Source organism: Plectropomus leopardus, chromosome 2 (assembly GCF_008729295.1).
Source record: "Plectropomus leopardus isolate mb chromosome 2, YSFRI_Pleo_2.0, whole genome shotgun sequence".
In the NCBI taxonomy this organism is placed as follows: domain Eukaryota; kingdom Metazoa; phylum Chordata; class Actinopteri; order Perciformes; family Serranidae; genus Plectropomus; species Plectropomus leopardus.
Window position 1 is genome coordinate 17227282 of NC_056464.1, and position 13140 is coordinate 17240421.

The following is a 13140-nucleotide window of genomic DNA, read 5'->3' on the forward strand; positions in this document are numbered from 1 at the left end:
CATTTTGAACATGGGTGACAGGATTAAGGTCCCAATTTTAACTTAAAAGGGACAGTTCACCCCCAAATCAAAAAATAAGTACTTTTCATCATACCTGTATCTAGATTGTTTTGGTGTGAGTTGCAGAGTGTTGGAGAAAATTAGGCCATGATTCCTGGAAAGAGACATTGACGTTGAGTTATCAAATGTATTTTTTGGCACCTTGAGCACCATAAGTCAAGTGGCAGCTGGTTTCATTGTACTGGAGAGAAGGCAGACATCTTTGCAGCTGATATCTCCCCAACTTGGTACCTCACACCAAAACGAGTTAGACTGAAAAATGGCACTACAGGTTAGATGAAAAATATGTTTTTTTTATTTTAGGTTGAATTGTCCCTTTAATCTTTGCTGCTTCAGTTTAACAATCAAAGAATAAGTCAAGAGGCATTTTTAAGTACAAATCTTTATTTCTTTTTTTGGTATGGCTTCTTTGAAGGGACTGTAAAAGACATCTTTATTGAAAAAATCTAGAGAATTTCTGATGCAACTGATCGAGGATCTACAAAGGAGCATCTACTGTAGTTGCCGTGCACCAAAGCAAATCCACTGACATGGTGACAGGACAAAAAGACAAAATGAATACGACACCTGTGGATCTGCAGGTATGCCTCTGCAGGTTAAATGGCATCAGTGCCACAACTATAGTCATAGTAACAAAAAACTATTTTAACTTAGTACCTTATATAAATACCTACATATAAATATTGTAAATGTACTTGATAACTGAAAACATTTTTGCTGTACATGAATGTCCTTTTGAGAGCAACAATTTGTGGCAATCTCAGTGAGAAAAGGAGAAAAAAAGTACACTGGTGTTTGCGCTCAGTGTTGGCTACCTTTCAGTAATGGCGCTCCTGCTCCCCGTCGCCCACATACTGCATGTGATTATCTACATCCATTTGAAATTATCAAGACCCAAGTAAGACAGATTAATGCGACTGACTGCTGAAAGGCCAGTTACAAATGGCTCTCTGCACTTGGTTCTGTGGTGGCGGGGAGCGCTTGAAAAAGATTCAAAAAGGAGTTTCTCTTTTATTAAGGCCTCTTTAATTAATAAGAATTAAAAGAACGTGTAGTCCTGACATCACAGTCTCAAAACTGTCTTTTCTTTCCGTTTTGTCCTTTAGGTGAAATCTCTCATCGTCCTCCTGTGTGGAGCTGAACGCTGGAGGTTTGTTCGTGGGGCACTCGGTGCTCTACCTCACTGCGGATGGCACCAGGATGGGACTACAGAAAGGCTGAGTGGCTGGCTGTATGCCTCCCAAAATCACCACCCCGTCTTCACCCACATGTGACTGACCACCAGTGTCCTAAAGCAGCAGTGCCCTTCATATCTGCCCCAGATACTCTGGAGTCATGAGGAAAGAGGTGTGACAGCTCTCCTATCATAATATGTACCATGGACACATAACTTCCACTGATTGAGCCAAAAACATAATAACATTGATAATAATGGCATACAAACAAACATCAACAATGACATTAATACAATAATAAAGGACGATAAAAATAATAATAATAATAAAAAAAAAATGAAGTGTCAGCTTCTGGAAGCCCTTGGAAGCGACCACATACTTTATGCTGTTTTAGCTTCCCAACCTGAACCTCAACAGTCCCCTCCCAACCCTTTTAACCCTTTAACCAATGAGCAAAGGTTCACCCTGATCGTATAGTGCAATAGTCCCACCCTTTTTCCTGAAAGCCCCTGCGGATGATAGCTGGGTCACCCTGTAGAGCGTTTTGCCATCCTCTATCCAAAAGTCAGCGAGCACTACCCCTTCCTCCTCTGCCAGTACCGCTCCTTCGTCTCCCTTCATAGGCTCACTGCTCACTGCATACGGTCAGGCTGGATGTGCTGCTGCGGGGCGTAGTGTAGGAAGGCCTGGGCTGGGCCAGCGGCGGAGGGGAGGGTGGGGTGGACAGTGGCTGGAGCTGTGGCGGCGGCAGCCGGCCCGGCGGTGGCTGTGGGGCTGGTGGCGTAGCTGTAGCCTAAAAAGCCAGCCGGGGAGGCGGCATATGGGTACTGCTGCTCAAAGGCTGCTTGGGCATACTGGGTATAGGCTGCGCTGTAGTCCATGAAGGGGCTGCTGCTGACAGAGCTGGAAACCTGAGTGGGCAGCACCAGGCTGGGCTGCACATAGGCTTGTGGGTAGATGTATGGCTGGGCCAACCTGTGCACAGACACAAAGACCAAACAAGGGGGTTATTAGACAGGGGGGAGCTGAAGCACCGGAGCAGATCTCAGGGCTTCCAATGTTTACTTTGCTCCCAGAGGGCGGGCGTGTTGGGAATATAAACTCTCTGCTGGTGTTCTGAACTCAGAGAGTTCTCACACGGATATCCACCGTTATTAAAGACTAAATAGGCAGAGGAGGTTAGGAAGCGAATGTGACTCAACCCTCTGTCTGTGTCAGTTAGCGAAACCTACAAAACCTGTTAGGTAGGGCCTCCTGAGGTAGTCGGGAGGGGAGGGGTGAATGACAGAGTCAGCCGTTACTGGCAGGTTTTCAAGCTCAGGCATCAACAGTGTGTTTTAACAGCTGCTGCTCTTCACTTGCTGAACACACTCAAACACACACGCAGACAAAAAAAAAAGGGAAGTACATGAAGGTTGTGCAGAAGTTTGCCTCGTTCTCACTTGGTGTGTAAATCTCATGCAGACTATCACAGGTGATGAAGCTAGCTGGGGGTAATGGTGGCGGGGGAGCTCATCAGGGCTGGGTGCCAGGCTCTGCCAGGCCTCGTGGGCCGGCTTTCAAATGTAGCTGATTAGAGCTGTGGGGTCTGGGGACTGTGCCGTCTCTCCTTCTCTTTCTGTCTTTGCTTTGTCACTTTATCCATGGAGGAAAAGGGAAGGGGAGAGGGCTTTAGAGGAGTCTATTTTTAGTCAGGACCTGAATCTCTCCTGAGTTTTCTTGTCTGCAGGGAGGGATGGTTGTGGCAGTGAGGAGAAGACCCCCTCTTGTATTAAATGGATGCTGTAACTGATGTTTTCTGAGAGCCTTTGTCTTTGATATTAAGCAGTTGGGGAAAAACACACACCCCAATACAAAGATGAAATAGTCACAACAAGTTTCACATTAATGTACACTCTTTCAGCTGCATCTCAATCTGATGAAAATCTTCCCTTCATTGACTGTATTTACATTTTTTTTTACAGACTCAATCCAGGAAGAAGAGGATCAGTAATGAGAAGCAGCCGTGAAGTTGACACAGCAAAAGATGTAAGCATGCATGGATTGGGATGTCATGGCTCTCAAACAAACACACACATACACACAAACACACACACACCTCCTCTCCAACACCCTCCCCTCTCCACCCACACACACACACACACCAGTTACAACTGCAAACCCCAAACCATGCCATAATAGGGAAAGAGTCACACCGCAATCAACCAAACCTCTTCAGTTCATATCACACGAAAAGCGAAAAGATAAAAAGGCACTCCAATCCATCACAGCAAACCGCACTGCACTCTCAAGCCATCACTGGCACCTTGGAGAGAGGCTGGCTGAGGGAGGGAGGTGAGGGAGGAGGGGGTGGGCAGACATTTTCTGTCAAACCCCTTCTTGGGACTAGTCCTGCACTGTGGGCATCTTCTGATCCTCTGCTGGTACACTGGTCAGCTGGCAGCACAGAGCAACCATGGCAGAAGGTTGGACAGGAGGGCAGTGATTATTGTCAACAAGAGACCGTTTCAAACTTCACAACATTAATATTTGAAAAATGGATCCTTTTTGTATTTCCTATTAGAATATTTTGCAGTGTATGGAAATGACCTCAGGTGATAGGACGTGAACATGAAGCCAGGTTGTTGTGCAGCAATGCATTTCCAGTAAAAACAATTATTACTTAAGGGCAGAAAACTGGTGACAAACCTTTTATGCAGCACATACTGACATTGACTTTTCATAGTAGGAAAAGCACAGGTGTATTAATTTGCATTTAAGATGGCAGCATTTCACTGAAGGGGGGCTCTGGTGTTGTGCATGCTGGCCCACTTAAACATCTTACCGGGCCATTTTATGTAAATGAGTCATTGTTTTTGTCATCAGTTTCACTTGTGCTTTTCCTTCTATGAAATGTCAAAACATCTGCTGTGAAAAATGTCTTTGTTTCAAGTTTGGAAATATGTGAAATCAACAAACTTTTTTATTTCTGTTGTCATTTTTAGCTGTAACTGTAGCATTTAAAGACAAATTGTTAAACACGGTTGTCTGACCTATCTGCTGTTCTTACTTTATGTACTATTTTGCTTTGCAAGCATCTTGGATAAACCAAATCAAACGGCATGAAAGCTAAGCAATATACTGATGTGGACAGGGGCTACAGCAAAACATATTCAAGCCTACAAAAATCATTGTCAGTTTAAGAATACACTATATTTGGAATATTTTCTGCGCATTACCTTGCACACTAATCAATCCAGGCAGTCGTACACCTGCAACTCCAGTGTTCTGTGAAGTAAAATAACTGTTGCAGATCGTGTCTATTGGCTTTGAGATAATGGCTTCAGTTCACTGTCGGAAAGGCCTGTGTGACCTTAAGATAATGCTGTGACAATATTCTAATTATAGCATACACTTAAACTGATATTGCTTTCTTTAGGTTGGGGCCTTTTTAGGTGGCTAAAAATAAACCAACTGAGGCGTCTGCTCAGCGAAATTTGATTTTTATCGAAGTGACACAGAGGTTTTCAACCAAGATCATATTTTCTCATTAAGTCAATACTAATGCATGATGAAGACGCCTTGGGGGTAGAGAAATGTGTAATCACACTCTTTAAAATTAAGAATAGCAGAATAGCAAACAAAGTCTTACCTATGCTATGACATTGAAAACAGACAAAGGTATACAGAGTAAAGCTGATGGCAGCAAAGAAACCTGCATAAATGCCAAATTCTTCCACCATGAGGAGAACATTTCTAACACTGAGAAAAATAAGTAACGAATGCTCACATCTGGCGAGTAAAGGGGAAAAAGGGGATAAAATGTGAAATAAAACCAGACAACAGTGTCATGTAACAAGTAAGCATAAGCAAATGAAAGTGACCTCCACCCATCCATGAGTGCAACCTACACTTGGCTTTCACAGCTCTATTGAGCTACATACAAAGAGGCATTCACTGTCATGCACAGCTTTCAAAGATGACCATACATTAATGCTGTGGGGCATATGTGCTTTCACTCACGTCATGTATAATGAGCCTGCCTTCTCCGTGGCCTTGGCAGCGTGTTGCCACAGGCCGTTTGCCGTAATCTAGGCTTAAAATCAAGTGACCTTGTTTAGGTAAAGTGGAATAGAAAATAATGTAAATAATGCAAGCCTAGAGGGACTTTCGGAGAGACAAAGCACTCCTATATTATATCTCTAGGTTGCACAGAGAGAGGGAGCTAATATTTAAGCTTCTATATTAGGAGAAAAGAGGGATGTGGAGCACATTAAGTTGGGGACAGCAGCGAGCTCCCGGGGCCACAGAGATGCCAGATGCCAAGTGGACTGTGGGGCAGTGGCAGGGGAATGTGGATGACATCCAGAAGATCATAGGTCAGCTGGTTTTGTGCTGACAGCCAGTCTGGGTTTGACATAGCGTCACTCTGTGGATGGCAGGCTGAGACACAAGAGCCACACGCTCATCAGAAAACATTTTGATGCCCATAAACAAACACAGGCCGAAATAATCATTACCACGAAGGCAGCATAATGAGCTGATGTGAAAATCCTGGGCGATATCACACCGAGCAGCTAAATATTTCTACACGATAACACAAATGACCTTCAGCGCATGACTCACTGAGGCACAAAGTGTGAAAACAGATGGAACGGGACTGGGTGGGGGAATTAAACAACACCTCACAATACTTGTAAGACGACTTGATATTCCTGTCTTCCCTCTTTGTTGGAGAGGATTGTGAATATTCTTTGGCAGCAGGAGGGAGGAAAGGTGTTTTGTTTGGCACCTGTAGAGGTGAGTTTCCTAGGGAGCACACTGCCTCATTAAGCATTAGTCCCAGAATACAGCCCCAGATACCCTCCCCCTCAATCTCCTCTTTAACCCCTCTCCCCCCGCCTCCTCTCTCAGTCTCACAGAGGTGTCAGTTTACAGAGTCACACACCAGTAGTGGCAGCACTTTAAGTGGAAAAATTGGAATAAAAGTCAGAGCTGAAAGAAATAAAAAGGGATACATGTGATGTGGGAAAGTGTAGGGAAGTGGACGGAGTGGAGGAGGTGATGCATGAGGGGAGATGAGTCTGCAAGCACACTGACAACTCCTCCCCTCCCCATCAAAACAATGTTCCTGGCCTCACTGACCCCCTCTGGCCCTCACAGTCCACAGCATCTGCTGACCACAGCTAAACACACACATACACAGCGGCAAATCCGAACCACCACCACTACACGCAAGGCTCCCGGCCAGCACTGTTCCAAACCCTACTTCAGACCACGTCCTCACACCATATGTTGTCAAGGGGTATTGAGGGGGTGGGGTTGAAAGAAAAGCCACTTGTACGCTCTGCATCTTAGGGAGGCCTGCGTCTGTCACCCGCCATACAGAGGCAGGCAGACAGGTGCGCCGTGCGCCTCTCTACGTCTCCGGGGTGGTGGTCATGGGAGATTAAGGGGGTGTAGAAGGCTGTAATACGAGCCAACACCTGTCAGGCGCATGCCTCAAAGCAGCTCTGTGCTCCACATTTCAAACCCTCGGGGTTTTGTTGCCATCAGTGCTTACTATGGAGGCAGGAGCACAGACTTGTGAGGGACTTTCCAATGTCCTCCGATGGGCTAGGAACATGATGGGATATGTCCCAAATGGACTCTAAATTTTGACATTCAGACCCAGTGAGATCTTACAGAAGCTGAAATACACTTCTTGTAGGCCTTTTTTGGGTTGATCAACCTCCAAAACCACCAAATGCATCTTTTGTCCCTGTGGACTGCCCTGGGAATTCCACAAAGCACTCACATACTTGAAGTCATTTACTGGACAGAACTGAAAGTACTGATTATCTTCATTATATATTAATGCTCAAGTTATGTTTTGAGTTTATTTTAGGACAAATTTTATTTCATGAAATATCAGAAAATAGTTCTACATGCCGTTAGAATTACCCAGAGGGCAAGTTTGCATTTTTCTGCTCGATTCAGGGAATTTTGGCATTAATGCTCGAGAATGGCTTCAATGGATAACTATAATTCAGTTCATTCACATCGGTTTTGTTGCCTGTTAATTTCCTGCTGATCAACTTAATGTCTCAGCTCCGCCCTGAAAATATATCATGGACCGCAACAATAGTTACAGTCATTATATATAGATTATCTGTTGATCTTCTGTTTCAATTAATGGATTTCTCATGTTAACTGTAAAATGTCCTAAAACAGTGGAAACAGACAATATTAGTTATATATGTTGGATTGTATTTCTGTAAGCACTCTGTGTCAAAGCAAGTACACAAAAACACTTTATAAAGTTAAGTTGACTTCTCCTGGTATTTTGATCCTTCAGACAGATCAGAGGTTCGTATGTTTGATAGACATGGCGGTGCAGGATGATATCTGAGAGCTTCAGGGGGTGAAGAGACTCATTACTGCAGTGAAATGGTCATTAGCTGCTCAGCAGACCGCGGCTCCTAGACGCTCTCCAGGCTGTTTCTACAACACAGCCACTTGGACGAAGCCTTCTCAGTGACAGAGCCCACTCAGGCAGGTAGACAAGCCAAGCGGCTCCTGACAGAAGTCAACAAGTGAGTCACACATCGGCCTGTGGAATGCTCTTCTATTACCGCAGATATGTGAAACATCACCCAGCCCTACAAAACTCAAATATGCTAATAGACTTCTTCTGGGGTTGCATGTGGACACAGAAACTGACATGTACTCTCCAGAGGCCCTGTTTGTCCAAGAAATAGTAGCCTAGTGGCGTCCCACAGAGTGTAATACAAGCGCCCACTCCCGCTCACTTACCCATACTGCCTCTGGATGAGTGCTGGGTGAATGGGCTGCACTCCGATGGATATGCCTGGAAGATAGGAGGCCGGCTGTCAGACACACACATTTGCATTTACAGAGGAGGACCGCAGAACAATACACAGAGGGCATGGGGAGACAGAGGCAGTGCCTGTTTCAAACCTTCCACAAGTGGAACAACAGTTACAAATGCGCAATAAGCAGCAGTAAAACATGACCACCACAACTGAAAGCTATGTAGTATGTAGAAATAAAATATGCTGCAAATGGACAGTAGGACTAGGCGATTCATTTAATTTAAATTTTATTTCTAATCCTTTTCAATTACCACTTTGGCTGGTAATGCTCATGAAAACAAGATAATCAAGATAAACAATTACTGTGCAGCATTCTGTTTCACAATGTTGCTCTTGCATATTTCTTAAAGGCGCCCATTGAAAAATAAAAGTGTCTTATTATGACAATCAGGGAAAATACTGAAAAATATTCATGTATATAATATTTCACTTCATTCATGCGAGCTGACTGAGTCATCTCAGTCCACAGCTCTTATGCCAACAGTGTGGGGTCTCTACTCTCCTCTTGTGCCATGTTTGTATTTATATATTACTTATTTTATTAATTTATCTAAACTTAATTTTTTTTCAGTTGACATATAATTTAAGTTGAAGAAAATCCACTATTGAAAAGTTGTTCTTTTTGTTCAGTGCATTCGTGTGGTTTGAAAAGTTGATCAGTAATCGTGATGTCGTCACTGACGACGTGTTTAGGATTTTTGCCATAAGCAAACAGCCAGAATGGATAGTGTGTATTGTCTCAATCTACCCAAACCCTGATATGCCTACTTGCAGCTCTAGTTTTTAAAACCCATTTTATTGCAGAATTTGTCTATATTATATTACCATTATTTGATGAGGATGGAAGCACCATTATTTCCACTATTTAGTAGTTGAATTAATTGAGACAACATATATCTCACCTGTCTGTATGCTGCGGGGTTTGGCACCAAGGTAAGCCAGGTTCACGTTGGCCTTCCTGCCATCAATTATGGGGTTGGGATCCTTGCAGGCTCTCTCTGCTGCTCCTCGGTCTGTCATCGTCACCTGGTGACAGAGTCAGACTCATCAACAAGGTCTCACAAAAATCATTTATCCCGTGTGACGAGCATACAGGTAGCGTGGGATCCCCGGGCTGGTGAAATATCAACTATTCAAGCAAAACAAAAACACTTGAAATGCAGGACTTGGGTCTGTTGGTCTCAAAATAAAACCCTCCCTGCAGGCTCTCCACTGTTTAAATTCTGTTTCTCTGAGGAAGAGGGGAAACTACAAACAAAGTACAGTTATAACCTTTGAAAACTGCCCACAGCAGCAGTAGCCAGCCACTTGACTGCCACTTAGCCACGAGCAGACCTGCTGAAATATGGTTCTGGGAAGAGCAACAAGGAGCTTATCCAATTAGGGACAAAATATTAAGGAGATTGGTATTAGTCCACCCCTCCTCTCTCCCTCCTGGCATTAGACGAGTCCTTCTGTTTTGATTGCCACGTTCTGCCAACTCAGAGGGTTCAGTCACCTCGGTGTGTGGACCGAGCTGCGAATGTAGGCCACCGCGGCTCGCATTGTTATAGAATGACGTTTTTTTTAAAAGCAGTATGCCTCTACATAGTGGAAGGAACCGGAACAAAGCCCACTGCAGGGTCTGTGTTGTGAACACACAGGAAGGAGCGAGGCTGTGTTTACACTATGAAGAGCCTTGCTGGGTTTGGGGGTGGGGGGTTCTACTAATCCACCTCTAAAGTGTGTTTAGAAAAAAGGTGTGCTCAGCTCTGGGGGTGCCTCCCTCCCCTCCTGCCGCCAGCTACCTCTCCAACTGGAACGCTCGCAAATCAGAACAAGCAGGTTGCCTCATGCCACACAAAAAGTGAGCCGAGTGCTGAGCTGCCACAGCGCCCACATCGCCACGAGCCTGTCTAACCTGAAACACCAGCCGCTATAGCCGTTGGATACCAGCTAAACTCACAGGACAGCTTTTCTCTGAGTTAGAGAGCTGATGTGTAAACACCGAGAGCAATTGTCTCACAATTCTGCCTTTAGAAATAAACACGCACACATAACAGTTTTCCATTCCTTCTTTGGCCTGACAGTGCATTCGTGCTGATGTGTCTTTTCAAGGTTCAGGTAAATATTTGCATTTCTCGTGCTGCTTCTGTTCTTTGTGTCAATAACTATCGTTGTCTGCATGGAGCCGGATAAGTCACCTATTACTGTAAATTAGACACCACAAGGGATATTTCTCATTAATCTGACTTAAAGCAACTGTGGCCAATAATCACTAGTGATTAATGTAGCGGTAAATAGCACTTTTCCTCACCCTACAACTGAGCTCACAGGGCAGGCTGGACGAGGTAAAACGAATTATTTATGTTTTATGGACTTCAAAGTGTTTTCTGCAGCTCAGACTGGTGTCCACGCTCACAAAGATAAAATCAAAGGGGAATTTAACATAAATTTGTACACTACTAGAGAGCCAATTTGTTGATGTCGGAATTTCTCTTTCAGCAGCCAAGATGTGATGCAAATCATGTGCTACGGCCGACTGCTCTGGTCCTTGACAATGGAGGGCAGGGTGTGCAAGGTCAGCCTCCCCACTGCTCCAAAATAACCATATAAAGCAAGTAAGGAGTGCACACTGTCTGTCTCTCTTTCTCTCTCTCACACACACTTCCAAAGCCATAAGCTGGGGCTGCTCAGGGGTGAGTAAGGGGGGACTCCATTGAGGGGGTTGGACATCAGACATATGTTGAAATATAATCTTCTTAGTTACCCATCAACTTGTGTGATCCCTCATCCTCATTAAGCTAAAATAACAGCCAGCCAGGCGGAAAAACAGAAGTGCTGTGCAATTATGCGAGTAAGCTTCAGTGGGGGATTACCTTTGACATGTATCTGAATCATTACATACAGAAAATAGAGCAGGTATGTCTATTGTCTTGTTTCAGGGACTATTTGTTATTAATGAGAGGAGTGTATGTGCAAAAAAAGGGGAGGCATTTTAAAAAATGTTTTTGCACTGGGACGGGACTTATGTTTTTCATTTTGGCTTGGGGAGGGGCATAAAAATTCATATAGTTGTATTTTGTGTTTATTTACAGTTTAAGACCGTTTAAGGTTTTCTTTAAAAATTGCCTCAATAAGACTGTTTAATTATAGCTTGAAACTGTAAAAACAAAACTTTTTGTTGGATTTTCAAATTTCCGACAGTCCTTGGACACATCATGTGCAACACTTATGCTTTAAAAAAAATAAATATAGCCAAATCTGAACTTAAAATGTGATCGTTCATCAAAGTCACTCATATCTCATTTTAAATATAAAACAGTTCGCACTATCTAACCACTACGCACGACAAGGGTGAAAACATTTTTCAGGCTATTTTCAACTCAAGGATTTTATCTTTTATCTTTTTTGAGTAAGATTTCAATATCTAATCTGTAATTTATGGTGGAGGAAGGGTCGTGCATTTTCAGGGAACAATATTTGCAGCTTTAGGAAAAATCAAAATAAAAAAACAAAAACGAAGTCACACTGCAGCCTCGCCCCTCCTCTGATAAATATAGAACAGTCCCTTAATGACCGGAACTTATGGCAGAATTACAGCAAATAAGTAACTTGTATGGTGGTGTTAAAAGTTGTAAGCTATGTGTGGGTCTCGCGGCTGATACTGTGGTGCACGGGCCGGTGTTTTCTTGTACTCACAAAGCCGTATCCTCTGGATTTACCGGTCTGTCTGTCCGTTATCACCACAGCCTCGTCAATGTCCCCAAAGGCCTCGAAGTATTTTCTCAGTGAGGCATCGTTCGTGTGGTACGGCAGCCCGCCGACAAAGATTTTGGTAAAAGTAGTGTCTTTCTGAAGCGTTGTGGGATGCATGACTTCCAGGGCTCCGTTCATGAACTGATGCAGAAGCATTGGTCAACTGGAGAGAAGACCGGAGGCACGCGGAAAATACACTTAGCGCTTAACAACGTCACAGCATCAGTAAAACGACAAAAACTATATATTAAACTGCAGTTTCCCTCTCGTGCTGTGACCTTTGCTCAAAGTTGCAGCAACCAAGTGGCAACTATAATTCACGCAGCTCCTCTGATCGTGTCCACACTGGTTGCTTGGTCGCTGCTGTGCCGGGAGCTTTTATACGCCTCCACAGAGACCACGCCCAAACACAACTCTTGACCAATCAGCGCAGCCGCCGAGTGCCAACTTGCGCAACGGCTCCTCCCATTGGTCCGCCTTCCTCAACGCTGTGCTGCACCTGCTTTTGTCCTTTTAGGACACAAAGAAAAACCCGTACTGTAAGGCAGAAAGCGCGGCTCCGCCACATGGCACATACTGTAATGAGGAAGTGATTGTCACAGCTTCTGGCCTGAACCACATTTTTAAACTTGAAAAAAATTGCTGCAGCCGTGTGCTAGTTTTCTGTGACTTTATTTGACAATGGTGACATGGCACCTACAGCCTGACTGAGCACAAAATGCACTCTGTAAAACCAGTCTGTTTGTAAAATCTGTTGATTTTGAAAGTTGATTTTAACTCAAAACAAATCTTGCAAACCGATTGCTTTGAAAAATGTTGTGATTTTTAATGAGTTGAATTTACTTAAAATTTAATATTTTTTCCCCTTAATTTTGTGATTATTTTGCAACTTAAAAATGACAAGTTTAATGAAAATAAGTCAGTAAGTTGTTGTAATTAAAGTAAACCGAACTTGAACATGTCGACAAAGAAAGATCTCCCACCTAATCCTCTTTGTCATGATCAAGTTAAGTCAGGCTGACTTGGTTTACTTAAATTGCTAAAAAAAAAAAAAGAGTAAGGTAATTTGATGTCTTTTTTAAGTTGTAACAGCTTCACAAAATTAAGTAAATGCAGCCAAATTTAAAGTAAACTACACACTCATATATAAGGTAAACATGAATTAAGATTATTAACTAAGTTTACTTTCCTTTATCGAGGCAATCGATTTCCAAGATTATTTTAAGTCAGATCAACATGTCAGATTTTACAGCGCAGTTTAAACAAAAGAGAGGAAACCACACCACAGTTAACTCTTAAACCTTACTTTATGA

At 43.4% G+C, this 13140-nt stretch overlaps 1 protein-coding gene across 1 annotated transcript; it reads right to left on the minus strand.

Annotated features, from left to right (window-relative positions):
• Nucleotides 1–426: 426 nt before the first annotated feature.
• LOC121955178 (RNA-binding protein 38-like) lies at nucleotides 427–12160 on the minus strand. Its single transcript, XM_042503025.1, has 4 exons — nucleotides 11771–12160; nucleotides 8992–9115; nucleotides 8010–8064; nucleotides 427–2210 (listed from the first exon to the last, which is right to left on the minus strand). The coding sequence occupies exons 1-4, from the start codon at nucleotides 11981–11983 to the stop codon at nucleotides 1868–1870; spliced, it is 735 nt and encodes a 244-aa protein (XP_042358959.1). The 5' UTR covers nucleotides 11984–12160; the 3' UTR covers nucleotides 427–1867.
• Between the last annotated feature and the right edge of the window lie 980 nt (nucleotides 12161–13140).